Here is a 26,250-nt window from a genome sequence, read left to right as displayed (position 1 = left end):
CAGTCAGCACCGAATGTATACTTCCTCAAGACTAAGAAACCGCTTTCTGCGAGTGCAGTACGTATACGCAACGTAACGACTCACTCGACTTACGTATGTGTAATGTGCGTAACGGAAGAGATAAACACCTGAAGGGGGAGGATGCGGATTGGGACGAGGGCCGGGAAATGAGTGCCGCTTTAAGTCTTAAAGCTTGAGCGAGATAAAGTTAATTAACATTATGGGCATACCCATACACACAATCTAGCATCGCCCGCACAGACACACACACAACACAAGTAAGATACAAGAATTGATAAATGGCGCCCAACGAAGAAGCAATGAGGTTGCGTGGGCAGTGGCGTGGGAAGTGGGGCGGGGAGGGGCGAGGCTGCTTATTGCTCAGCGCTTTGTTGATGCTGCTCCCGGCATTGTTGTGCATATACTATATGGGCATGTGTATGGGTGAGTATGGGTGTGTAGGTGCTTGTGTAGGCCGGTGCTTCCTGTTGTGTTCCTCGCAAACTTCTTGACACGTCTGCGAGCAACTGGCAACTCGCAACTGGCAGCAAAAATGGAAAAGCGGTAGATGAAGGCGCCCATAAAATATTCAATATCAAGTTTCCACCGCCCCGTTATGGCAGTTGACGTGATGTTTGCTGGCGGAAATTCGCTGGCAGTGGCAGGGATGTGCCATTACGCCTGGAGGCTGGGCGGTCGTGTGCCATTGGAGATCCACCTGCATTTGCTGGTCTGTCCGAACACACACACAAATCGGCAAAAACACTTTTATTACAACAATGAGAGCGGCGCTCGAGGCATTAAACAGTGTGTTGTTGGCTTTCAATTGTTTGGTGGGGTCTTCCCCTTAGGGGCGGGGATACTCGCTTCTGTTTCTGGTCTTTGCTTTCTGGGCGTGACCAGCGGTTGGTTTTAAAGTTGGCTCATAAAAGTGCGGCTGGCAGAGCTTTGCCAGTTGGCCCCTAAAGTTGTGCTACGAATTTTGTTCTCGGTCCCCTTACGCCATTTTTGCTCTCTCTTTCGTGCGAACAGAACGAAGCGATTCGAAACGAAACGAAGCGAAAGTGTGGCCACCTAGTTAAGTGCACATCAAGGGCTAATTTATGGTCAGGACATTGTTGTTGTGTTGGAACCCAAACTTCCCTCCATGCACTAACACACGCACACGCGTATGAATTTTCGATTTTACCTTTAAGCTACGGCCATCAGTTTTTTTATTCTCCGCTGGCTGCAGTTGTCGGATGTTCGGGATGATAGCGGGGCTTTATGTAATCGCTTGTGTGCTTGCACTCCGGCAATTTCTATTTCTATTTTCGTATTTCACTTTCTTGGGCCTGCAACACACGCACACAAGGCACACTTACACACTTTCACACGTGAACACGTACACCTTCACTCGCACTTTAACATCGACTTCCCAACACTGGCGCACTCACTATTCCCGATCCAGTTGTTTTTGCGCCTGCTGCTGTGTTTTATTTGATTTTATTTTACATTAATTACATTTTTATTTAGTCGCAACTGTGCAACAATGTGAATGTGAGTGGGTGGGGGAGTTGAAACGGAACCACCAACAAAAACAGAAACAGAACAAAGCAAAAAACTTCGGGCACGCACATTGTTTGACACACGCACACACACACACACACATATACAAGCGTACTGGCAGTCTAAGAAGTGTTATTACAATTTACTGTTGATTTCTTTCGCGGCCCGAAGGGTGAGTGCGAAAGAGATAGCACGGTGGCCTCCCTGCCAGCGCACGTGTGTCTGTGTGTGTGCCAGCAAAAGCGTGCGAAAGAGCGCGAAAATGTAGGTTAGTTTCCGTCGTGGCCCCTCCCCCTCCACCACCCTTCACCCACTCAGCAGCAGCAACAACAATATGCAGCACACAGTTCACTCTATTTTTGGGCGCTGAAGAATTTTCATCGCACCGAATGCACTTGCGATGGTAACGCGCTTGGCTGTGCGGCTGTGTGTGTGCGAGTTCTGCGTTATGTTCCATGCCCTTTCAGGCTTTTCACTGCCTTTCACTTTTCACTTTTTACCATATTCCTTGGTTTTTTTCACTTCACACTAGGACACTATGACACTGGGCCACTGTAAGTACGTGCGCTCGCATGGCGACTGCTCGGTTCTAAGGTTCGTCGGAGACTGAGCTCGGCTAACGGGTTTCCTTTCCGTTTGACGTAATCTGCAGGGCGACCACGATGCAGAGCGATGAAAAAATACACACGCGAACTTCCCACTATTCTCTGGAAAAGGACTCGCGCGGGAAATGCTCTCACGCTCGGCTTCGTGCTCGGTCTCCCCCTGCGCCCTCGCGTTTGCTTGTAGGTCAGCCGGCATAAACAAATGCCGTGCCACATGCCACACGAGCGACGACGAAGTTCCCTCTATTTCTCCGATTTAAATTCCGAAGCCTCCGCTGCTGCACCGCGGGGCAAAGGACTACCGCCGCTGTCCCTTCCTCGGAAGGAATATGTCAAAATGATTTAGCTTGAATATGGGCCACTGGCTAACAAAACCAGCAGCATGCGGACGCTGTTCATCAGTCCAAAATGGTGTAAGGATGGCCTCTCTTCTCCGCCTTGCCCACTGCGATTTCCGCCTCGGGCTGGCACACTCAGCGTATACGTAATGTCAGAACAAGCACGTAACGTATACGCAACGTTTGCTTGGGGAGATCGCCAGCTGGGCTTCTTTCGCAATTACAGATAAGCTCTATGCCCCGGACTTGGAATGATAAGCCTGCGGCTCGACTGGCAGTGTCGACTCAGTTCTGCTCGAGCTGCCACCAGAGTCGGAAGCTAATCCAAATCCCAAGTCGCATTCGAAGGCACTCAGATAACCTTATCAAGGCGAAACGGAAGCCAGCAAAGTCAAAATGCGGTTGCCATTTTTAGGAGTGTCGCTGGTCCTTCTGCTCACCGTAACCTTCGGAGTCTGCCAATCCAACTATGAACTGGCTACCAAACGCATTCTGGATAGAGCCAGAGACCGCATGCGCCACGTGTGGAGTCTGAACCGCAGGATCTTTGTGCAGCTCACGGCCAAGGGAAAGTCGCCGCTGGGCGGACAGGTTCTCAACTCCAAGCAGGAGGTAGAGGCGGAGACGTATCGACTATTTTACGACTTGGCGGGCAACCTCAGCGTTGTGCCAGTGGCTGAGTTGGATGACCCACTTCTTCGCAGGCGCGTGCAGCGAATGGTCAAGTTGCAGCTGCAGGGCCTGCGGCCAAAGGACTACGAGCAGGCCAAGGACCTTTTGCGCCAGATTCATAACTTTGTCAACGGACCACTGGTCTGTCTCTACGAGGACTGCTCCACCCGCGGTTCGCTGGCCATGTACCCGCAGATCGTGAACAAGAACATGCACACCAAGTTATACGAGGATCTGGTCGCCAACTGGAAGGCCTGGCGCAAGGCCATCAACGAGAAGGACGTGGCCAAGAACACGTTCATCGGCTACGTTCGGCTTCTGCGGATCGCTGCCACCTACAACGGACATGTGACGCCCTCGCGCACATGGTACCTCAACTACGACACGGAGAACTTCCAAGCTGAAATGGAGGCGGTCGTGTGGGAGATAATGCCGCTCTACCGGGAACTGCACGCCTACTTGCGCCGCGAGGTGCAAAATACATACCCAAAGGCGGACACAAAGAGCGACGGCGCCATCTCCGCTCCCATTATGGACCAGATCCTGTCGCAGGACTGGTACCCCCACCAGTTCTTTCGCACACCGCACCAAGGCAGACAGCACCAGTTGCCTTCTGTTCATCGCCGTCTGGAGGAGGTCCTGGTGACGCCCGTCAAAATCAACCGCAAGGCCGCCGAGTTCTTTGAATCGTTGGGCTTAATGGTGATGCCGAAGTAAGTAGTATTGACTTTAAATTTAAATTAAAAAAAAATAGGATAAATTTATATATTAAATTTATATATTAAATATAACTAATTTTTCGGTGACAGCATTTTTTACGACCGCTTTTCCCGCCGGATGAACGACGAGGAAGGCGGAGCTGAGTGCAAATCGCAGGTGTTTTACTTTCCGCCGGACGTGGCGCTGCGCTACTGCCCCAAACTGGACTACAAGAAGATGATGCAGATTCACGGCACGATGGCCGAACTGCAGTACCACCTCTACAAGATGCAACTGCCGTTTGGTCTGGACACGGAGCCCTGTCCTGGTTTTGGAGCTGCCATAGCGGAAACAGTCATCCTGGCCTCAGGCACTCCACGCCACCTGCACCGCCTCCACATCCTGCTGAACGACAGCCTTACGGAGGAGCAGTCCCTTAACCGCCTCTTCCGCATGGGTGTGCACACCTTGATAGCCGTGCCCCAGTACTTCATCAATGACAAGTTCCTCGTGGACGTTATGGACGGGCGGATCGGAGTTAAGGACTATAACTGCGCCTACTGGGGCCTCCAGGACAAATACGCCGGAGTTCAGCCGCCAATAAAACGCCTTAACAAGGACTTCGATCTGGATTTCAAGTTCTATCGCGGATTAAATCCGGAAACCTCCAACACCAAGTCAGTTTGCATCCCTTGTATTTGATGGCTAAGAATTTTCTATTCCCCGACTCCCACAGAAAATTTCTGGCCGAGATCCTGGGTTTCCAGTTCTACCGTTCCTTTTGCCTGGCAAGTGGCCAGTACAAGCCCGGTGATCCCAATTTTCCACTTCACAATTGCGATTTCTACGACAGCAAAGAGGCAGGCAAGAAGATTAGCGACATGATGCAGCTGGGAGCCACTCGGCACTGGCGGGATGTCATGGAGATAGCCACCGGGGAGCGAAAGTTGAGCGGACGCGGTATCCTTGAGTACTTTGCCCCACTTTTCACGTGGCTGAAGGAGCGCAACAAGCAAATGGACATTGAGCCGGGCTGGGATGCAGATGAATGTGAGTATCGGTGGAGATATCCAACACTTGTAGTGTCTCATGTTTTCGTACTTTTTTTCAGTGTGTCGGAGGGACTAGGACCCCAAGTATCTACCGGTATATATAACCCAAATACCTAAGATGAAATATATAATATATGAACATAAACAATTTAGTATTGAGAGAATGATCTAAATGAACAGCAAACATTATTGAGTTTTCTTTTTGGCCGTATTTATGAAAACAATCTGTTCTGATATTTAAATAACCGATCCATTATTTTAAGTATTTATTTACAAAGGCACTTTGGTAAAACGACAGAAACTTACGTATAAATTAAGCACTACAGATATCGTTATATTACGGATCAAGTATAAGCTATCCATGTGGTTAAAGCACGAAGTGGTTGCCTTGGCTTGTTGCACAAGATATTATATGATTTGGGCATGGGGTGATGGCTTGATGAAGATTATGTTTAATTCAAGATCCATGTGCGACGATGAAGACCACATCCCAATAGAGGACTACATGGTCGTCTCCGAGTCGGGCGGCGTGTGGTAGTTAAGATTGTAGGCGGGCGGACCGTTGTTGAGAAAGGCCATGGAGCGGATGCTTTCCCGCGAGGCAGTCCTTTTGGAGAAGGACATAGTGCTGACGTAAGCAGGCGCCGGATCCATTGGCGGCGGTGGAGGGTACTGCTGCTGCTGCTGTTGTTGTAGTTGCAGTTGCATGGGATGCTGTTGGTAGAGGGGCGGCGTACAAGGAGCCTGCGGTGGACTGGCGCTGGCTCCGTTCAGTCCAGCGAATACGTTCTCGCCAGCGGCATTCCCGTAGGCGGTGGAGAGTGGCCGTGAGCCGTGAAAATTCGAGTAGCTGGAGCGCACTGAGGGCGGTCGATTGTTGTACGCTTCATCGGGAGCGTGGCCAACGTCGTTTAGGTGCGTCGTGGAGTGTTGATAACTGGGGTTGTAGTGACCTCCACCGCCAGCGTGCAGAGTTGATGCTGCAGCAGCAGATGGCAGAGGTGGCGGCGGCGGAAGGCTCGGCGGCTCCTCCAGCGCTCCTAGACCGTTGGTATTGTAGTAGATGGGGTCCAGCGGTATGTTTTTGCGGTAGCTGTGGTAGTAGTGCTCGTTGGGTTTGCCCAGACTTCCCAGTTGGCTGCCGGAAGCATTCGTGTTGTTTACGAAGTCATTGTTGAGTGACTGCAGGTTGGAGGCAGTCAGCGAGAGTTTATCCTGACGGTGGAAGGAACCCAGGTGAGGCTGCTGCTGCTGTAGCTGCTGGTCGATGATCTTAGTCACCGGGTTCTGATGATACTTCCGGCGGGAGCTCCGAGTGCTGCTCCTCACATAGCTTCCGCTACTGCTGTCTGCTCCGCCTCCACGTCCACTGTGTCCGTGCTTGGATCGCAGGGTGCCGCTTGATCCGTGGTATGAGCGCCTGCTAGAGCCTCCTCCATTTGACTGCCTTCCTTGGGTGCCGCGCGCCATGACCGATCGCCGCTTGACGCGTCGTGGTGTCATCGGCTTGGGACTCAGTTCGCCGCCGTCTTGGTCGCCCCGGGGATCGCCCAGTCCCAAGGAGTGGCCGCCATGCCGGATGGTGTCGGTGCTGCTGCCGAATTCGATGGAGTACAGCGACTGGCGGTGTTTAGACTGCTTGCTAATATGCTTCACTGCGCCGGGGAGAACAATATAGGATCAGTGGGAGATTGTTAAGAGCGTTAAGCCGCGGATACAATGCTCAAAGTTACCTTGGCTTATTTTTGAGTGTGCTTTTGTGATTGGAGCTGTTAAACAAGTTGGATTAGCTACGTTCGGAGAGAGTCAATGGTTAGCGGTTGGTTAGAGCCACAAATGCTACAAAAAGCCAGCTACCAGAAGGAGAGCAACTTAGGAGGATAGAAGGATCGGCTACGAGAAAGGCTTCCGACACAGAGATAGATAACCCGTAGTATGGTGTAAATGAACATTTTTATTGGAAACGTTTTCAATCTCATCGAGAATTGGCACCAGTCAGCGCAACTCGCATGGCTAAAGATGGGGGATCTATCTAAAACAGTAGTGTCTACGCTAAATGGATTTAGATCTGCTCTGCTTATGCATATTGTGGCCTCAAGCTTAATACTAGACTTAACATTTCTATACATAAATCTAAACGTTTTTACGTATGCTTGCGCTTGTATAACGAATCTCACACTTAACGGAATAGGCAACTTCTTGTTTGCGTTCGACAACTAAAGTTTGCATCGTAGTACATTTCGTAATCAAGGGCAAATACATTCATATGTATTACTAGTTAAACAACAAAAGGCAACTCTTGGGGAGGCTGCGCTCTCCCGCACATAACATCGGTATATATATGTTGTATATTCTAATCTCTATTCCGTCATTCATCCAAGGCATCTGGTTGCAATTGGCTCAAAATTTCATTTATCTTGCTCGTATTCTCAACAAATTGTCATATCCTTTTCTTGATAATGTTTTTGTGACATTTTCGTTTTTTAAATAATCGTTTGTCGTTCATGTTTGTTTTCAGTTATCACAGTTCAACATAAAAATTGTTAGGCTTGCACTTTGTCACGACTTTCCACGCCTTCTATCACAATTCGAGGAAAGTCTCAACTGTTCGCACGTATGTGAATTAATAATTAGATTTACACAATTAAAGTCACCTCAGCAAGGCATCATTTAAATCGATAAACGCCTGCATGGGAAGCTATGGTTAGGACCTGTTCTTAGCCAGGTTAGCCGGCTGGTTAGGCACAACAAAGAAACAGCAACACCTATGTATATGAAGGGTTTTATGTGTTTAGGGATCGAGTGATCCTGGTAGAGTTAGTAACAGCCATCCTGCCTAGGCAGAAAGCATAAGTAAGAGAGAGGAGGAGCAAGTGCAGCGGGACGTACTTAAGTCTAACCCTGCACGCCCACTATCGAGTTGCAGAAAGAACGAGGACGGGACTTTTGACCGCTACCGCCGCGACCGCTCCGACGATTCACGTGCGGAGCAGCCTCAGCCTCAGCCTCGACCTGTTCCATTAGGCGATCGTCGCTCTGAGCGCGTACCACGTAACCAGGAGGTGTAGCTCGAATCTGGTCGCAGAAGTTCACGGGATTCGATGGCCTTGGTCGACGGTTACTGCGACGTACCATGGGCGACCCATGGGGAATGGGAAGTCCGGGTCCAATCTTGCTGGGAATTGCATAGCGCTCGGCCACTTCCGGAGAGAGATCTAGGTAGGGCGCCTGACCCAAGCGCTGATGGATGTGAGGCCGCACTACCGGCGGAGGCGGGGGCGTCAGCATCTGATCGTGGTCTGGCTCGGACTCGCCATCGGCGTCCTCATCATTTTGCACCTCCTGGCAGTTGTGCATGGGCACCGTGGGCAGGGGAATGTGAGTCGGTCGTCGGGCATTGGAATTTGACCCCAGACGGAGGGAAGAGGGCAGACCGTTCTGGTCGTAGGGATAGGCGTTGTTGTTGGGACTAGAGCGAGAGTTGGAGTGGAAGACGAGGTGAGGCTGGGCGTTGTTGTTCTCGCCCAGAAAAAGACTGTTTGGAGTGGGACTTTGAAAAGGGACGTAGGTGACACCGTGTTCTCCGGGAGCAAATTGTTGAAGTGAAAAGTTGTCTTCGTCGTCCTCGAGACTGCGCGACAGGCGATCGAGCGGACGGACGGGCGAGGATATACCCATGCCCGGATTGCATTCTCCAGAAATAGGATAATCAGATTTGGGCGGCCGGGGCTTGTGATGAATGCGGGCGAAATGAGAACTGCCCTGGAGCGAGTCGGGGCTCTGGAATATGCTGTAGTTGCTGTTGCTTAGGGAGTTCCCGGCTAGGTAGGGGCTCGAGTTTTGCAGGGAGGCGTACGAGAGTGACGGCGTGGTCTGGGGGGACATGGGACTGGGGCTGACGGGTGCCTTGGAGTGGTGGTGTCTATGGCGGCGTAGGCTACTGCAGTTGCTCCCCTCTCCGCCTGTGCGCTGGGTTACATGGTTGTTTGAGGGGTGACTTTGGGGTTGGAATGATGCGCTGCGGTTATTTGTTGTGTTTGGCGGCAGTAGCGCAGGCGCGCGCTGGTGGAGATTATTGTTCAGTGTATTATTGTTGCTGCCGCTCAACTGGTAGTTCTTATTGAAGTGGTGTAGTTTGGGTTGCTGCTGTTGCTGATGATGATAGAGTTTCAGTGAGTTCTGCTGCGGCTGCTGGTGCTGCAGTTGCAGATGCTTATTTGATTGCATGGTGGCGCTTGCGGATGTTGTGGGTATACTTGTATAGCTCACGTACATTGGGTGCACCACGGTATGCTGTGGACTCTTCGCGTCGCCGTTCATGAAATCGACTGAAAACCAGAAATTGATTAAGATGCTTTAACAATTAACTGAGGAAAACATCGGAGGTATCAGGACACTGTGCAGCACTTTACTAATTATAGGACTAGTCAAAATTAATTAATTTAGCCTGTTATTTGTGTAAATGAATATGTTTTTATGTTCTTTCTTCAGCTATTTGTAAAACACAGGATTTTTTACATTCACATTTGATATCATGTAATTCATTTCGAAGCATCTCTTTCAACTTTGCTTAGAGCTGCACAGTGTCGCTGTCCATATGCAGATACAATGTTTCTGATTTCTTGATTATGAGTAATGACAAATACATAACATGAATAACAATACGATTATATGGTACGTGAGTAAAATGTTTTTTAAGGCATATGTATAGATGCTCACAATTCAAATGGACACGTCATAATGGTTAATATAGGATACAATTTATGTTTAAATCGAAACCATAATTTTCGGGGGGTACAGTCGCATTCCAGGTTGCGGGTTTTTGGGTAGGGAGGCAAGGGCCTTCTTATCGACATCCTGATATAATCGAGAATAACAATAAGCAATTGACTGAATTCTCGATGACAACTTTACAAACACTGCTTACACATAGAGGAATATTGCAGGCTTTGGGAGAAAAGGAAACAAACACCACAGTGCACAGTGAGACCCGAAAGTGAAAGATCTTATGGGGATGAGAGGGGTTAGCAATGACCGTTCCCGGTTAGTGATGTTTATGACAGACGAGCATGTTTCGTATTCGCATTCAGAGAGCGCCACTTACATCTGTCGTCCTCGTCAAGAAATATGCAACTAATCAGAATCGCACCGAGTATGCCGAGCAGCTGTGGGAGTGGGCGAGACAATTTACGCAATTCAGGCAACTTAATCCAGTAGAGCACTTACCGCCAGAGCGCACTGCACCCCCGAGTGGGTGATCTCCACCAGCGGGTAGTCCAGCAGGCAGCCTTCCACGCGCTCCGGCCGCTGGGGACGGAACGAATCGTCTGCGGCCATGTTGTAGGTGGGCTTGCAGCCGTATCCATTCGCTTCGAACCAGGATACGCTGCCAGTGCCCAGGTTGAGCAGGTCACTGTCCTGTGAAGAGAGATCCGCCTAGTTGAGAAGAGATATGTCTCTCATGGAGCTATGTTAACTCACCCTGTTCAACTGCCCTACATTTAAGTAGAAGCAAATGAGGAAGGCGTTCCACCCGATCCACAGGAAGTTCCATATTAGATACTGCAGGCGGGCACACAAAATAAATTGGGGTTATCGCATAGATATGGTAATCAGGGCACTTACGGTGATGATGTATTTAACGCGAAAGTGGTAGGCGCCGTAAAACCCGAATATGATGAACAGAATGTGAAAAAAGTTCACTAGGATGGGCGCCCACATGTATCCGAGGAAATCGAATACCTGACGCTCGATAATCGTTATCTAGGGGGAGCGGTTTGTAGCGGTTGTAGATTTTGAATTGTAATTTTAATCATCCGGAGCGCTGACTACTCACCACTTGCAGGAAGCATATTGACAGCAAAAAGTGTCGCCGCGTACACGAGCACGAGCCCATCACATCGTCATTCCATTCAGAATTTGAATAATAAATAAATCCGCTCTCCCCGTCGCTATCTGTCTTTCCAGCTAGCTGTCTACTTCAGTCTATCGTGGCCTTATCGGGACTTGAACTGGTGGCTATCGGCGGCTGTAGCTGGGTCTCCTAGAGGCATTTCCGCGTTGCCTGCAGACCTGCTGCAAGTCAAGCGTGGCAAGTGCCGCTCTACCTCTGCCTCTTGGCCTCTCGCTCGCACCTCGAGAACGAACAGGTGCAGGGGTTTCCAGGGGCAGGGTGGGAGCGAGAAAGAATGCAGCTGCCCCGTCGAGCAGCGAACAAAACCTGATCTGTGTGAACCGAGAGTAAATAAAGAGAAATTAAGCCAAATGAACTGCGCTACCGAGAGAATCCCTGCTTAAACAGAGCTGGCGAGGGTACTAGTTCCTGGAACCTCGGGTACTGCACTGGGGGTTCATGATTTCATGAATATAACTTGAGTTATGCTTCCTAAATTTCCAGAAATATTTTATCTACAAATTCTAATTCAACATGAACCGTCAAGTTATTTTGAAAACAACTCTAAATAAATCACCATATGAACGTAGTAATTTATAGAATGCTCTTGCCCTGGCAAAGTCATGGGTACCAAACTATTTCACCTAGGTACGAGCACAGAGGTACTGCCCGTGCCCCACACCGCTGCTCACACACACTCGCGCACACGGAATGCTCCCTACCAACACACTCGAAGCGAGGGGCTCACGTAACTTGAACTGAACCAAGCACGCACTATTTTCGCCCATTTCATCTACGCGAGCACAAAAGTGTTATATATATGAATTGTATGTATTGTGGATTTCAACAGCGTCTGCTTAGTGTCCAGGTCAAGTATGAGCAATTAATTAATTAGCACACAGACACAGCCAGAGATGCTCCCGCATCTCCATTCCAGTGCGAGTACGCCATGTCTATATTTGAGGCCCCTCACAGATGATCGATCGGTGATTGGACGTAGCTTGGCGGCACCCGGTAATCAAATTAAACTGTAATTCAATGGACAACGCATGACGCGCTTTATTTGTCACTCGAATATGACTCAAACCGAGAACTCAATTTCATTTGTTTTCCACTTGCGACACGGAAGCCCCACTACAACCATGCACACAAACACACACACACACACAAGGGCAGGAGGGAAAGATACGCTGCATTTAGATTCCATATGTTTGGAACGGCCCTAACGCAGCGAAATCGACACAGCACCACTCCACTTTACATAATACGCAGCCACGGCGATTTATTATCTCGGAAATTAACGCTTTTCGGACTTACGCTGGGAACAAGTGCGCGAGCAAACGGGACAAACAATTGAAATAACTGAGCAGTGTGACCGTGCTACAAACGATAAGAAACCTTCCGACCTGAAAGAAAACGCCAAAAAAAAATACCATTTCAGTTTTGAGAAATACCAATCGTTAGAAATGGTATTTTCCGTTACTTTTCAAATGTCATCTACCATTATCAAAGTATAAAATATACAACTGTTTTAGCATTCCAAGTCCAAATACGTGTTGATTGGAAAAAAAAGAAACGGCGTGATTTTGGTTAGTTTAGTTTATTCTGTATGCATATTGTATAATTTGTGTTTTTACGGTTATCATACATGAATAAATATAAATTAAATTATGCTCTTCATTCACAAAGTGTTTTCTCTGCACCTCCGCTTGAAACTTAGCATTTCGAGTCCTCGTTTTGAGTTCGGATTATTTTCGTGTCTTTGGCCAATCACCATAAAATATATATTTCAAACTCAACATTACGCTCAACGTACATTCATATGCTATGCGCATTTTATTGTGGCTAAGTCAGTTTCGATTTGGAATTCAAATTCAATTTTCAATTTTCAATTATCAATTTTCAATGCTCCAAGATGCTTTGCATTCGCCTAGTTAATAGAAATATAGTATTCGTGTTCTGTTTTCTTTAGCTAGTTTTTGAACTCGCAAGTTCTTCAATTCGGTTGTATTCAGTGTATTGTTTCGGCCGCAATGGTTCCTAACTCTGTCCTTTGCCCAATGTTTCATGATTATTTACAGCAATCGAGAATATAGTATAGTAAAATGTTCGCTACAGTTTCCTATAGTAGTTCTTGGGGGCTGGGAATCGTAATCGTTTCCGCTGATAGTTTTCATTAATAATCTCTCACTAATCAGTAAATAAATTGTTTCTTCGTATCTTCGTATATTCTCTTTTTTTGTTTTGTACAATAGACGCGTGTTATTTTTGTGTGTTATCAGTCGTTTTTCATTTACTTTACATGAATGTGCAGGGAAATTATTGTTAAGTTTTACTTGTAAATAATCCTCTCCTCCTCTAGTCGCGTCTCCTGCTATACGAAATATATTTGCTTGCGCATGCAAACAGATTGGATGCCGGAATTGTATTTCTAAATTGACACAGATAATTTAGGATCGATCACAAAGCGTAGTAAAAATGAGAGAAGATAGTACACCACACAGACAGGTAAGTAAAAAGGTGTCCGCCTCCGTGTATCCGTGTATATAATACAATAATTACATGAATATATATCTATATATAAATATGTGTGTGTGTGTATACATATATTTATAATAATATAATATGTTAGTTTGCTTCGGTTGGTTGTCCCTCCTCCTGAGCTCCTAAGCTCCCTACCTCCTTAGCTTCTCCAGACCTCAAATCCAACGATTCGCAGAGACAAAAAAAGTTCATATACAATAACCCACGCTGCCGTGCAGAACAGAATTACGCAGCCGGATCTTAACAGAATCACCAGCGTTGTGCAACTGACAGCGGGTGGAAACTGGGTGGATGGGGTTGGGATTGGGATTCGGATAGGGATTCAGATAGGGTTCGGGGAACCCACGGTTCACTGGCTCAGGCGTGCTGGGAGCTATTCTTACCGCATAGCAATTACGTTACATTACCGGACTTATGCATATAGGGAAGAATAGTGACAGATAGCTGAGTTGTGTTGTGTGTGTGGTTTGCTCGGCTCCTGGAATTACATTCCCTGGAGTGTCTGTTAGGAATTCATATATATATGGCGCTACCACCTAGTCTGATCTGTTTCTGAATCTGTGTAGAGGATGTGTCTGTTGGCTGACAATTGATCAGTCAAACTTTACCAATTGCCCCAAGAGGGAAAACAAAGTCCAGTCGCCTTACTTCTTGCTCTTGCGCTTCTGCTTGGGCTCCTCCCCTCCGGTCGTTGTGGTTGCTGATGCGGCTGAAGCGGCTGCTGCTGCAGTGCCCGTGGCGTTCAGGAGATTAATGTTCGGCTTGACCGTTCCCTTTTTCTGGGTGGCCGGCTGCTGGGGGGTGGCCTGCGTGATGTTGTTATTGGTCGCGGCTGAAGCATTGGCAGCTCCAGCGGCTTGGGAGGACAGGTTGTTCGACGGCGTGGCCGGCGTCTCGTCCAGGAAGAGCGGATTCTTCACCTCCATCTCACCAGTGGGCGCCAGGCCGGGGCACTCGTACACCGTGTAGTCGCCCTCCTCGTTGTCGTCGTCGCTCTCCACGTCCGACATGCCACAGCTACCGTCCGTGGCCTGGTTCTCCATGGCGATGATCTGCTGCTTCTGGTGCTGGTAGTGGTACATCTGGGCGCTCTGGGCCAGCTTCCTGTCACCGGACGGCGAGACATCCTTGTTCGGCCCGGTTACGCCGTAGGCAGGGTATTCCACGTCCGCAGCTGCCTTGTGTCGATTATGGAACCTATCACCAAATACATTCGTTAGCTTTTGGATAAGGCATTTGGGGGAGGTTCTCAGGGCTACTTACCAAGTTACTCCGAGGGCGAGCAGCCCAACGGTCACCGCTGCACTAACACCCGCGATTAGAGCCACTATGTAGACCCCCATCTCGCTGTTCATGCCCATGTGCTGGCGCAGCACAATCTGCTCCTGACTGGAATCACCTCCGTTGACCAGCGTCAAATGGGAGGGCGCTTTGCTCTGCTTTTGCAGCTTGTTGATCAGTGCGTTAAGTTCATGGGGTGGTTGTTCTTTGGTCAGGGGAATATTGACTCCCGCAACGGCTGCGGCGGCCACGGACTGAGGATTGATGCGATGGAAGTTGGCGTTGGCGGCGTCAAGCAGCTTGGGTGGCTCAACGGGCACGGGAGCCGGCACAGGCGTATCGATCTTGGTCTTACTGGCGGTGGTGGCTACTTCGGGCGTGGGCTCAATGGGAGCATACTCCTCGTAGTCCTCCAGCGCTCGGGAATCCAGCTCCCCCGAGGGGTCGTTCGGGTTGTCAAAGAAGCGTGCGTCGTTGGGACCAACGGCGAAGGGAATCCGCTCGCGGAGCACACTGTTCCGGTTCGGGGAGTTGCTCAGGCTGGGCCGATTTGGAAGGCTGGGCAGGGGCGGAAGATTGGGCAGCCGAGGGAGGTAAAGAGGAGGACTTTGAAGATCCGAGACCGCCTCCATCGGACTGCCGTAGCTGGCCTCTGCTTCCGCGTTGTCGTACTGGTCGTACTGCTGGTTCAGGTTGTTTCCGTTGGTCTCGTAGTCCTCCTCTGCCTCGCGCTGCACCTGGAGCTCCTGCTGCCGCTGACGGTAGCGCTCTTCCTCCAAGAGTTGCCGCTGACGATCCATCTTCATGTTGATCTCGTGCAGCTGCTGGTCGAACTGCTGCTGCAGACGACGGCGGGCGTATTGTTCCATCATCTGGGCCAGGAAAGCATACTCCTGCTCACTCTGCGGATCCATCACGGGCGGCTGAATGGGTCGACGGCGCAATCCTGCAAGGATTCGGATTCAGGTTCGGATTCGGATCAATTTAATCGGGTTAGCAGGCGCGGATAGGTGATTATGGTAATGGTAATGGTAATGAGCCTGGCCTGCGTGTTAGCGTTCGGAAAATAGAAAGTGAAATCGAAGTCGAAATGGAAATAGAAGGAATAGAAATATAAGTGGTGGGGTTGGTCTGCCCCCGAAGGCCTTAAAGGATTCGAAATAGACAAACAAAAGTTCGTTTTATTGCCAGAGGCTAAAAATAGACCAATTACACACGCGCCCAGGTCAACCCGAGCATTTCCCGCAGAGTGAGGGAGACCAATATACAGTCGGAGGACTGGGAACTGAAGTCTGTGACGTGCGTGGCCATTCGGCCATTCTATCGCACTTTGTTGTTGTCGTCGTGTGCGGCCCATTGTTGCGCTCGAATCGAGGAAGTATTTCTTAACGAACAGCTTTAAGGCGCTTAAATGTATGCTATGAAAAATTTCGCTATTCCTTATATTTATACCTAATGCAGGATATCAATGGTATGCATATGTACATATGCATATGTGTATGTACTTTTCGATTGAAGAACTTCCACCTGTGTGGGTGTTACGGTAGCACTTATGTATGTATATGTAGTTATGTATTTACGACGCTGCAGTTGACTTGACTTCTTACTTCTGCCGAAGCATAGAGCGTGGGTGTTTTGGTTTGATTCGGAGCACTTCGCAGGACACGCTATGCATGTATCTAGTGCAGGGGATACACAAATCGAGGTGGCAGCCCCCTCCCCCGTCCTCCTGCTCCATTCAAGCACTAAGGCTGCGAGTGTATGGGTGTATGTGGAATGGGTGTATGGGTGTGTGTGTGTGGGTGAATGGGTGTGTAGTGCGCTATTTTTAGGCTTACCTGGGTAAACGGACATTTCGCAATGACCCAATATGCTGCAGAGTACCGTTGCAGCGAGCGCCAAGCTAACGGTGATTTCCAGGCGAGCCGCCATCTTGCACTTGCACTTGCACTTGCAGCTGCACTTGCGGATTTCTCGAGAACTCACAATTTGATTGCGAATGGAAACTATCTAGCACTGCACCAACACCGCCACCACTGCCATATGGCCGGTTAATGGGGCTTTGGCCAGAACGACGACGTCGACGAGGGTTATTGATTTTCAACACCCACACTAGCACACTCTCGCACACACTTGCGAATATACCCAATTGGCAGCTGCTGGTGGTTGCTCCCCGAACTTTTGCACTTTCGCGTGGGCGTGCAATATTTGTGGCTAATACCCAGAGCCAATTGCACTTTTCGAGGATTTTCAGGCAGCTGGTGCCCAAGTAAAGGTTTCGCTGCACTGCACCGGCTGCTGAAAATGTCAAATGGTGCACTTTTCTCACAGATTGCTGGCGGAGAAGTTCAGATGGACATATGGATGTGAGGATATATGCGGAGGGGACTCGACTTCTGGGCTGCGTTGCTCCGCTGTCGACGTATACCGTTATACTGAAGAAACTGAATGAGCCTGGCGGCGGCAAAAAGCCCGAGAAGAAGCAGAAGCTGTGACGCAAATGTTAGGTTCGCCCCCGCGCTGTTAAATGTTGCGGGCAGCTTTTGAGGGCAGGCCGCGCAGCAACAACAACCACGGGGGCACAGTGGTCTGAAGCAGCGCCTGCGCACAGTGGGGCTGAAAAGCTCGGCACGTCCGTTCCTTTATTCTTTCAGTAAACACGGGCATTCATAAAGAGCCGAGGCGAAGCCAACGAGACTCTCGGCCAGCTAGCAGGTGGCTGCCACTCACGAATCCCAAAGCCGCGCCAACCTACTACTTGCCCGCATTGGGGAACCTTCCCTTTCCTCCAGCTTCCTCGCTTGGGATAGGGCGCGCTTAATTTTTATCAATGAATTGGCAGCCAAAGAGCTTTTCTCACCAGCGAATGACTGCGGGAGTTATGGCAGGCGGTGAAGAATCAGTCATGAGGATATGGGAGCATTAGAACTGATGTCAGGATCCTGGATCTCGAATTCTTGCGGGAAAAATAATATTGTATAATGAAGGAAATAAACGGACGTTAAAGTTAAAAACCCTTTACAACAAAAAAAATTCTCTAAACAGATCTTGGGAAAGCAAAGCTGAGCCCTAAACCAACCAATGAACAGAGGTTCGAAAAAATAAGTATATAAGTTGAAAATAAAATTAAAAAGGATTATATTAAAAATGTCTAAGAGTACCAACTCTGAAAAAATTCAAAATCGAATTCAATAAAATACTTTTAACGGATTTATACAGAATCAGTAAGTATAGTAAGTATTTTTGAATGGTCCCGATTCGGCCACACTGATGAACTAGCTCGCCTGGAACTACACATCTGAGTCATTTTTAGGAGCGACAAAGGAAAACTTATAAACAAACACAATGGCCACCTTAAAGGGTAATTATGAACAACAATCTAATGCAAATCTAATTTCTTACGTTCTTTGCCTACATCAAATCCAAATGGAACCGGCGCCACCTCTCCTAAAACCACCACACAGCGTATGTCTACATCTACACCCACTCCTGCAGCCAATCGTCTGATAATGATTCTCCTCTTTGTGCAGCCTCTTCATCTGCGCCTTTCTCACATGCATTGGCCTTACCTTCCTGATCCTGGCCTGCGCCGTGCCCTCGCCGAAGATTTTCTATCCATTCTTCGTTTTACTTTTCTACGTGCTGTCGGTTCTCCCGGTCTTCATTGCCAAGAGGACAACTCCTGGAAATGAGACCAATCCGAAATCGGAGTTTGCTCTTTTCCTTACCGCGGGAATGGTGCTGAGTGCCTTCGCCCTGCCCATCGTGCTAGCCCACGCAGCGGTGGTAAGTGAACAGAGGGAGTTATTGGAATTGTAAGAGTGTTTCACACGCGTTTTTCTTGACCACAGATCACCTGGACAGCGGGTATTCTGACGATAATAAGTAACCTTATTAACTACGGCACCATCTTCGGGTACGCCATGCGCGATGACGAGCCATACGGCTCCATGTTCTAGAGGGGATTTGAATTCCAGAAGCCCTTTAGGCCAGTAACCGGCGCAGGAATATCACCGATGCACTGAGTCCTGGGGTTACGGCCAATTATCCGTAAGCACGCATGCTGGTAGCTTATCCGCAGTCATCAACAAATCTCATATAATCAATTGTATTCAGATAAACAAAAACGAAATAAAACAGACGTAGTAAACATTAGCTGTCTGGTTCCGGTTCCTCCTGCTGGTTCGATATCCAAACCACTCTTCGATAGGCAGTAGTTCACTCCACTGGCGTATCAAAGAGGGATTAGCTGGCAGTTTTCACTCATTGAATTGAACTGAAAATATTTGTAGTCGGTTAAATTGGCTTGTTCAATTAGCTGAACAGAAAATAATAGGAAATAAGCATTTAGTTATACCAATTAGTAAATATCCCTGCCCGATAAATGCATTGACTACGCGTGTGGTGATACTTTTTTCATTGCCAAAAGTAAACGCCCTTTGACAAATGGAGTTGGTCCTAATTTGAGCCCATAACATGGACAGGATAATAAAATCAGAATTCAAGAAGGAAGAGATCACGGGTATTCCAGCTGTGACCCTCCATGGCATCGAAAACTCGCTGCAGGACGATGGGGATGACCACACTGACGTGGAGGAGGACTTGACGGAGGAGGAGTTGGAGCTATTAACTCACCAGGATGCAGACACGGGGGATTCCGATGTAACGCTCACGCAGCCCGAGGAGGCTGCGCGCAGTGTGCCCTTGAGTGATGCTTCTATGCGCAAGTACCCTTTCAAGCTGAAGCAAGGCGAATCTGGGTGAGTGTGCGCTTTAAGCGAATCGTGGAGCTGACGCCAACGAAGTTTTGGAATTCCAGGAACGTCCTGACCGTGCACCACACGATCAAGGAAGCGGGTCAGCCAGTGCGCATCCAGATTGCCGCCTGCTGCTTCAACGAACTTAGCAACAAACTGGTGGTAATAGACAAGCGGTAAGGATCAGTGACGACCAATGAGGAAATCCACTTTTAAGCACTCTTTTTTTCATCCCCAGTGGCAACGTGTTCGTCTTCGACTTTGTACGCAAACGCTACTGGCGCCTGGGATTCCGGATGCCCAAGGCCAAGCTCATCCGTCCATCCCCTCTGCACGCTAGCGACTACATTGTGGGCAATAAAACGGGCCACATTTACATCATAGACGTGGACAACTCTATTCTTGGCGTCCACGCAGAGGTGGGGAGCGCAGCGCTTGAGGAATTGAGTTGGAGCAATCGCCTGCCGAATGCACGCACTTCCAACGCTCTCATGCGCTTTGGCAGCGATGCTCTTCTGGTGAATCTGCATACTCTGCAGGTATCCCACCAACTGGATTTCGATGAGTCGCGCTACACGCTGAAGTTTGCTGCCTTCCTGCCCAATTCGGACCAGTTCTTCATAGGGTTCTCCAACGATTCTCTGCATGTGTGGTCCTCCCATTCATTGGGCACTTTGCGGATGGCGCAGCCTATCAAGGCCAGGAATCGCAAGCTGAGACTGCTGCCAGCCGGAGAATCCGTTCCGGAAATAGTTCTTCGATGCCCTGATGACAGCGACTTGGAGGAGGACTTGACGTTTGACTGCCAGGACTACGACTTTGCCGATGGATTGCTACTCAGCTACTGCTTCACCCCCGACGGCAACAAGATGTGCCTTAGTACCTTGGATGGCTATCTTTTATTGCTGAGCGTGGCCACTTTTGATCTGGAAAAGATGTATCGCTTGACGGACTTTACCCTCCACCAAATGGCTTTCCTCTCGCAGCCCAAGGAGCGCATAGTGTTTGGAATCACAGCCAGAAACCAAGCGGTTATGCTGGATCTGGCCAATACAGATCACAAGCTTATTGTGCAGCACTCCAATGCACGTAGCTTGAGTCTGAGTCGGGATGGCAAGCTGTTGAGTGTAACGTCCCGCTGCGGAGAAGTGAATGTTTGGTCCACCTGCCGCATTTTCAACGCCCTGCAAGCTCAGACCCGCTGCCTCAGCCAGGTGAAGTCCACGTTCAAACAACCGAAATCTCTGCCGGCTTGCATCGTCGGTGGAGGCGTTAGCAAAGAACTGCGGCACCTGCTCAATCCGCAGCGCCTAAAAACCATGCTCAAGGAGTACGGTTGCTATCCGGAAAAGTACAGGTACCTAATTTGGACATCGCTCTTAGACCTGCCCTGCAATGGGCCACAGTTCCAGGAACTGATCAAACTGGGAGCACCTCTCATGGTCAGAAATCGAGCCAAGAAGCTTAGGATTCGCAACGATCAGCAACGCCGCGTTGTGATTAAGATCTGGAGTTGCCTCGCTCAATGGTGCAAGGTTCTAGCTCACGCTGATTTTCTGCCGCACCTTATTTTTCCGTTTGTGAAGCAAATGCCCAAGAATAGTCTGGTGTGCTTCGAGTTGATCGCTACCCTTGTGCTGAACCATTTTCAGCTGTGGTTTGAATTCCACCCGCTGCCGCCCTCCAATTATCTGGCCATGTGCGAAAATATCCTGCAGCACTGTGACGAACAACTTTGCAAGTTTTATAAATCCCATGAGATCTTGCCCAAAGATTTTGCTTGGCCTCTTCTGAGCACCGCCTTTTCCGAGGTTCTTGAAGAGCAGCAGTGGCTGTCGCTGTGGGACAACATCTTCTCGGAACAACCTTGGTTTCCAGTCTTTCTGGTGGTGGCCTACAATTTGATTCATCGAGAGATAATCGTGCGGCTGCCGGACAAGCGATCAGTGCTCTCCTTCTTCCACGATCAAAACCCAGTGGACCTCACCAAGCTTCTTTCCAAGGCGCGCAAATTAATGTCCAAATGTGCGCTTGCACTTCACCCGCAGCGTTTCATGCAACGCTTCAGCCCCATTCCGAAGGGCGTGTATCCGAAGTTCCTCAAATATCCCAGCGAGTGGATCGATGAGCAGGAGGACCAAGCAGTATCGCTGATCAAGCACAACCAGGAGATCGACGCCCGCATCCGACATCTAGAGTTGGAGGAGGTAAAAATCATGGAACGTCTTGAAAACGGACTTAAGCAAGAGGAGCACGCCCGCCGCCTCAAAGAAATGGAGAAAGTGTATCAGGACACAATCCATCGCGAGGAGGAGCGCATCACCTGCCAACGGAAAATGCTGCTCACCTACCAAATGGAGGTGCGTCGGCGCAAGAGCGAGGTCATCACCAAGTTACAGGAGTCTGAGCAGCGACGCAAGATTCTGGAGATGGAGAAGGACATGGACCTGCTGATGCACAGCATCGAGCGAGAGCGTCGACGCCACAACCAAGAAATGCAGCTGGCCGAAGATGAAATACGTAACCAGGAGATGGAGCTCCTTGCCCAGCGCTACTACTCGGATACGGAGGGTGCTCCACTGGCGCAAAAGTATTACGACAAAATCCAGAAACTCTGTTCGCAGCGTGATCAGCTGCAGAAAAACTTGCGGGATGTATGTAATGAAAGATAATTATATTCTGTGATCTACAACGTTTTCTTTCTTCCGAACAGATGACCATGGAACAGCTGCGAACTCCTGCGACTTCATCCGTGCAATTTAGTCCCCATTTGGTGGATATCGAGAATTCCATTTTTGAAATACAGAGAGAGTTTACGGAAATCATAACGACAGATACAACCACATTGGAATACAGAAGGAATTTATCTTAATTGTACAAATAAACGTCTAGGGTAGGATTATGTACATGGCACTAGAAAATAAATTAACGAACAAGGCATCTCGACTATTTTTTATCCGCGCTCGCATTGCTGGCGGACGAAGGCACTAACACGTTGGGCACATTGATGAGCAAGTGTATACTGGAGGGAGGAATCCGCAGCTGGTCGGCCACCACTGTAAATACAAATAAATTAACTTATGAACTCGGGAGCGGCTCAGGAAAGCTTACCTCCAGCTAAGCTGTTGTGGCTCCTGTGCTGCTGCAGCTCCTTTTCTAATCTGGTAATTCTTTCGTGCAGTTCCTGATTCTCCTGCTGCAACTGGGCGTTCTGCTTGATGAGGTCCTTGTGCTCGTTTCGCATCTTGTTACGGTAACGACAGGCTGCTGCCCTTCGCCGCTCCATACAATCCTCGTCCCGACTGCGATCCTTTGCCTTCGCAACCTTGGGCGGTGTGGAGAAGTTGCGTCTGTTGTTATTGCTGTGGATAATGGCCTTTAATCGCTCCTTGATGGGCAGCTGCGAGGTGGGCGTCAGACTGGCGCTACTGGGCTCGTAATTAGGTGGGTTGCAACTGACCAGAATAGGCTCGGGCCTTTTACTGGCTTTATGTAACTCCTTGGCAGTGGGTTTTGGCAGTATGAAAGGATGAATGGCACCAGTCGGCTTCACTCTGCTTCTGTTAGAATCTGCTGTGGCGAGGGAAATGGGAACTGACTGAGCAGGCAGCACCCATGTGATGACCTGGGGCTGGATCAGCTGAAGCGGTGGCGGACCGTCTTGACTGGCTTTGGAAGGCGGATTCACTGTCGTGGCCAGAAGCTGATCCACATCCATATCACCGCAGCTGACATTTTGTGGGACCTGATTCTCAGATGTAACTGATACCGTGGTGGAGGCCTCCACGGGATAAACCTGCGGCGTGTGCAGGGACTCGCCGTCATTAGGTGGAGCCTCTGGACGACTGGGAGTGCCGCTGACATTTCGCTCCGCTGCTTGTTGGAATCCAATGTCAAAGGGATTCACGTGCTGCAGGTCCTCGAAGAGACCCACCTCGTCGCAGTTCTTGATCAGTCGCGTGGGCGTGGGCGTCTGGTCGGCGGCGAATAGAGTATCTGACTTCTGCCCCAGCGAAATGTCCAGCGAGACATGTTCCGCCTGTGCCCGAAAGTTCTGATAGCAGTTGCCCTCAGTGGATTTGGGCTCAAAGTCGCCGAAGGACACACTGGCCATGTCCTCCATGTCTCCGGCGGTGCTGAGGTTACATCAAAATCATGTTATTTACAAAAAAAACGACATAAACCGCGGACAATCCGCAATAAAAACAAGTATTTTGTAAATCACATTAGCAAAACAAAAAGGAAATTGTTATCGATGTAAGGAACCTATCGATTCTATAAAGAAACCAATTCGACTGATTTCAGCCCAATCAGCAGTGTTGGGAATTGAATTGGGTTTTTATACCTAGGAATTTGCGATGTAAAATGTAATATACTACCGGTAGAATACCATAACATGGAACTGAAAATAAACTAAATAAAAAATGAATAATTAAGAACTAAGTGATTTCTTCAACGTTGAAATAAAGTATTTTTTATTTGTTTTTGTTTGCCGTAGACAAGAGGCTGACACAGTAGTGATGTGAGCAAACCGATAATCCGATACCGCGAGTGGATGCACAAAAGCGCGCCAAGGTTTTGAATTTGAATCTGGTTACCAATAAATACTATGGGGCTCTTTTTGTTCCTAGCCCCAATCGTATTGAATGATGTTATGCAACCAATGTCTAAGTAAGCCACTCTTGACATTCAGCATTTCCGCCACGAAATTGCGTATCTGCCATCGCTTCCCAAAAGGCCCAAATGCGAGTCTTCGGCACGTAGAAGCAATCATATGTGAAGAGGAAGATAAAGCGAAGAAACCAAAAACGACGAAACATTTTTGGCAGCCAAGAAAAGCCCATAATTTAAAATTTGTATCTTTTAAATTAGATTTCTCATTGGAGGAACAAGCAGAAAACAGACAGCGGACAAAACAACACGCAAAATGCTTTCAAGTCGCTCGCATTTTGGGAAACATGCACGCAACGAAACGAGCAATTTTCTAAAACTCTGCCGCACAAAAAGCAGCAGTCTCGTCTTGTGGGTCAAGTTCAGTGCTCAAATTGTTCCCAGCGACAAGATGGAGGACCCCTTCTCGTCCTCGTCCTCGTCCTCGTCGTCCTCATCCTCCTCGTTCACCTCCACTGCAATCCGCTCCGTTTGCGAGGAGGAAGGGCCGCAAGATGCACAGCATGAAAATTAAGAAAAAGTGATGCGTAATTACAGTCATTCTCTTTCACTGCAGCCAAGCGGGCTATTCCACATAGCCATACCCTTGGCCACGTCCCGATCTCGATCCCGATCCCATCCCATCGCATCCCATCCCTGCCACGTTGCATGCAACGGACGCGCGTTTTTCGGACAGCGTGGTCCATGGTCCATGGAGCTATGGGTTGTGGAGATGGAGATGGAGATGGGTTCCGATCCTCGGCTCTGGGTTCTCGTTTCTCGCACTGCGCTGCTGCCGGTAGAAACAATCAGTTTGAAGTTCGTTCGCATAATTATGGGCAATTTTCAAAGAACATGCGTTCCGATGAACATCTCTCTCTTGCTCGCATTCAAAGTATCTTCCATACCCCATACCCCACACCCCTCAGCTCCTTTTCCCCCTTTCCCCCCTTTTCCTCCTGCCCACCGCCACCTCCTTGCCATCATCGCACTGCAACCTCGCCATTTTTCTTACTGTCCGTCGGCCTTTTGTGGTTAGGACCAAAATGGTTCCCAAACTGGGAATGGCTTTGAAATGTTTTGTTTGTGTGAATAAAATCTGTAATTTAACTATCTTAAGAACACCTGAAGTTATTGTTTGTAAGCTTTGGTTTGCATAGGTTATATTAAGTTGTTCGAATTCATAAGGTTTCTGTTTCTTGCAGTTGTTTTGACGTGACCAAATGAGAATTCCATTCCTTTTAAGCCAAGCAATGATGTGGTGGACCCTAGCGTTGGTTTTCATTTGACCAACTTGGCGATCAGGTTCCAGGCCCTAGGACATCTGCAAACGAGTCAAGGACCGTGGTTGCCCATAACGGGAAGTGCGGACCGCAGGATCCGGCTGGTCTCCAGCTCAGAGGATCAGAGGAACTCAGTCCTTTCATAAATATTCAAAACGGAGTTCCTAGAACGCCCAACATTTGTTTTCCCCTGCTGAAAGTTGGCTTTCCCGCTGCCTTTTGGACACTTTGTTGGTTTGCCATTCCGCCAGCGGCAGTTTTGCATATAATTTATTAAGTTTGGCTGGCTCATTTGGGGTTCCTTTAGCGGAGCACTGCAGCCGAGAGGTTGTCGACCAAACGGTCTTGTTTATTTTCCCTGGTATCTCAATTTCTTCATCGAGTGTAAAAGTCGAAACGAAAGGTGGACACCGAACGTTTTTGAAGGCCTATAGAAGTGGCGGCTATTTCGGCAGATTGCGCATATATTTTTTAACAAACAACAACTTCCACGGCCCGGGGCACCGAAAAACTTCCTGTGCCGCCGCGACTCGAAATGATTTCTGCTTTTCCGACGGCATACACAGAATCGCCTTGCCTCCGAGATACAGATACGTTTCGCTGCCGTCGCTGCTTGGCGCTCCAGTAATAATTTCATAATTATGGGTTATCTGGCAAGTGGCATTCGTAAATAATAAAAACTAAGAGCAAGAAACTACGATTCGCGGCAAAACATAAAACCGAAATACAAAAGAGCCCAGATCCGCAGTTCGGTTGCGTTGCAGCGCTGCCGAGATTGATTGTCGCTAATGGGCGTGCGGCTGGGTTCCAGCGAAAAGGCGAAAAAGCGAAGAGGTCTCTCCTGGTTCCTGGCCAGCCCACTTGGCCCAGACACCCCAGACACCCCAGACCATCGAGACACCCAAAACATCCGAGACAGACTCGGATT

At 48.9% G+C, this 26,250-nt stretch overlaps 7 protein-coding genes across 18 annotated transcripts in view; 3 read left to right on the top strand and 4 right to left on the bottom strand.

The window, feature by feature from the left end:
- Nucleotides 1-2,141, bottom strand: part of LOC120445152 (sodium channel protein 60E) — a 29,116-nt gene extending 26,975 nt beyond the window's left edge. For all 8 annotated transcript variants that reach the window (XR_005615723.1, XR_006356462.1, XM_039625317.1 and 5 more), the window contains exons 1-2: nt 2,049-2,141; nt 1,190-1,334 (exon numbers count right to left, since the gene is read on the bottom strand). The gene's annotated coding sequence lies outside the window, so the exon portion shown is untranslated. The remainder of the gene's footprint in view (nt 1-1,189; nt 1,335-2,048) is intronic.
- Nucleotides 2,142-2,790: 649 nt separating this feature from the next.
- On the top strand, nt 2,791-5,113 carry LOC120444437 (angiotensin-converting enzyme). The gene is made up of 4 exons (XM_039624095.1): nt 2,791-3,876; nt 3,973-4,539; nt 4,599-4,912; nt 4,974-5,113. Exons 1-4 carry the CDS (start codon nt 2,888-2,890, stop codon nt 4,988-4,990), a joined length of 1,887 nt encoding a protein of 628 aa, XP_039480029.1. The 5' UTR covers nt 2,791-2,887; the 3' UTR covers nt 4,991-5,113.
- A 54-nt stretch (nt 5,114-5,167) lies between these two features.
- Nucleotides 5,168-12,209, bottom strand: LOC120444436 (sodium/potassium-transporting ATPase subunit beta-1-interacting protein). 5 transcript variants are annotated; one of them, XM_044005779.1, is made up of 8 exons: nt 11,193-11,330; nt 10,751-11,139; nt 10,540-10,677; nt 10,396-10,476; nt 10,141-10,332; nt 10,019-10,079; nt 9,188-9,242; nt 6,422-6,569 (listed from the first exon to the last, which is right to left on the bottom strand). In XM_044005779.1, the coding sequence occupies exons 2-8, from the start codon at nt 10,808-10,810 to the stop codon at nt 6,557-6,559; spliced, it is 600 nt and encodes a 199-aa protein (XP_043861714.1). In that variant the 5' UTR covers nt 10,811-11,139; nt 11,193-11,330; the 3' UTR covers nt 6,422-6,556. The 5 variants fall into 5 exon arrangements, with proteins under 5 accessions (XP_043861713.1, XP_043861714.1, XP_039480024.1 ...); XM_044005778.1 differs by lacking the exon at nt 9,188-9,242 and having other exon boundaries at nt 5,168-6,569; nt 11,193-11,337; XM_039624090.1 differs by lacking the exons at nt 6,422-6,569; nt 11,193-11,330 and adding an exon at nt 12,125-12,209 and having other exon boundaries at nt 6,849-9,242.
- A 182-nt stretch (nt 12,210-12,391) lies between these two features.
- Nucleotides 12,392-17,087, bottom strand: LOC120444569. Its single transcript, XM_039624326.2, has 3 exons — nt 16,471-17,087; nt 14,615-15,578; nt 12,392-14,548 (listed from the first exon to the last, which is right to left on the bottom strand). Exons 1-3 carry the CDS (start codon nt 16,562-16,564, stop codon nt 13,996-13,998), a joined length of 1,611 nt encoding a protein of 536 aa, XP_039480260.1. The 5' UTR covers nt 16,565-17,087; the 3' UTR covers nt 12,392-13,995.
- Nucleotides 16,993-18,787, top strand: LOC120444953 (leptin receptor gene-related protein). Its single transcript, XM_039624958.1, has 3 exons — nt 16,993-17,123; nt 18,163-18,418; nt 18,484-18,787. The coding sequence occupies exons 1-3, from the start codon at nt 16,993-16,995 to the stop codon at nt 18,589-18,591; spliced, it is 495 nt and encodes a 164-aa protein (XP_039480892.1). The 3' UTR covers nt 18,592-18,787.
- Nucleotides 18,788-18,849: 62 nt separating this feature from the next.
- LOC120444568 (TBC1 domain family member 31) lies at nt 18,850-22,327 on the top strand. The gene is made up of 4 exons (XM_039624325.1): nt 18,850-19,392; nt 19,452-19,565; nt 19,628-22,043; nt 22,103-22,327. Exons 1-4 carry the CDS (start codon nt 19,109-19,111, stop codon nt 22,259-22,261), a joined length of 2,973 nt encoding a protein of 990 aa, XP_039480259.1. The 5' UTR covers nt 18,850-19,108; the 3' UTR covers nt 22,262-22,327.
- Nucleotides 22,235-23,642, bottom strand: LOC120444570 (cyclic AMP-dependent transcription factor ATF-2). The gene is made up of 2 exons (XM_039624327.2): nt 22,501-23,642; nt 22,235-22,445 (listed from the first exon to the last, which is right to left on the bottom strand). Exons 1-2 carry the CDS (start codon nt 23,510-23,512, stop codon nt 22,336-22,338), a joined length of 1,122 nt encoding a protein of 373 aa, XP_039480261.1. The 5' UTR covers nt 23,513-23,642; the 3' UTR covers nt 22,235-22,335.
- Nucleotides 23,643-26,250: the final 2,608 nt, after the last annotated feature.

This window comes from Drosophila santomea, chromosome 2R, assembly GCF_016746245.2.
Source record: "Drosophila santomea strain STO CAGO 1482 chromosome 2R, Prin_Dsan_1.1, whole genome shotgun sequence".
NCBI classification, from domain to species: Eukaryota; Metazoa; Arthropoda; class Insecta; order Diptera; family Drosophilidae; genus Drosophila; species Drosophila santomea.
This window is presented reverse-complemented; position numbering and strand designations above follow the sequence as displayed.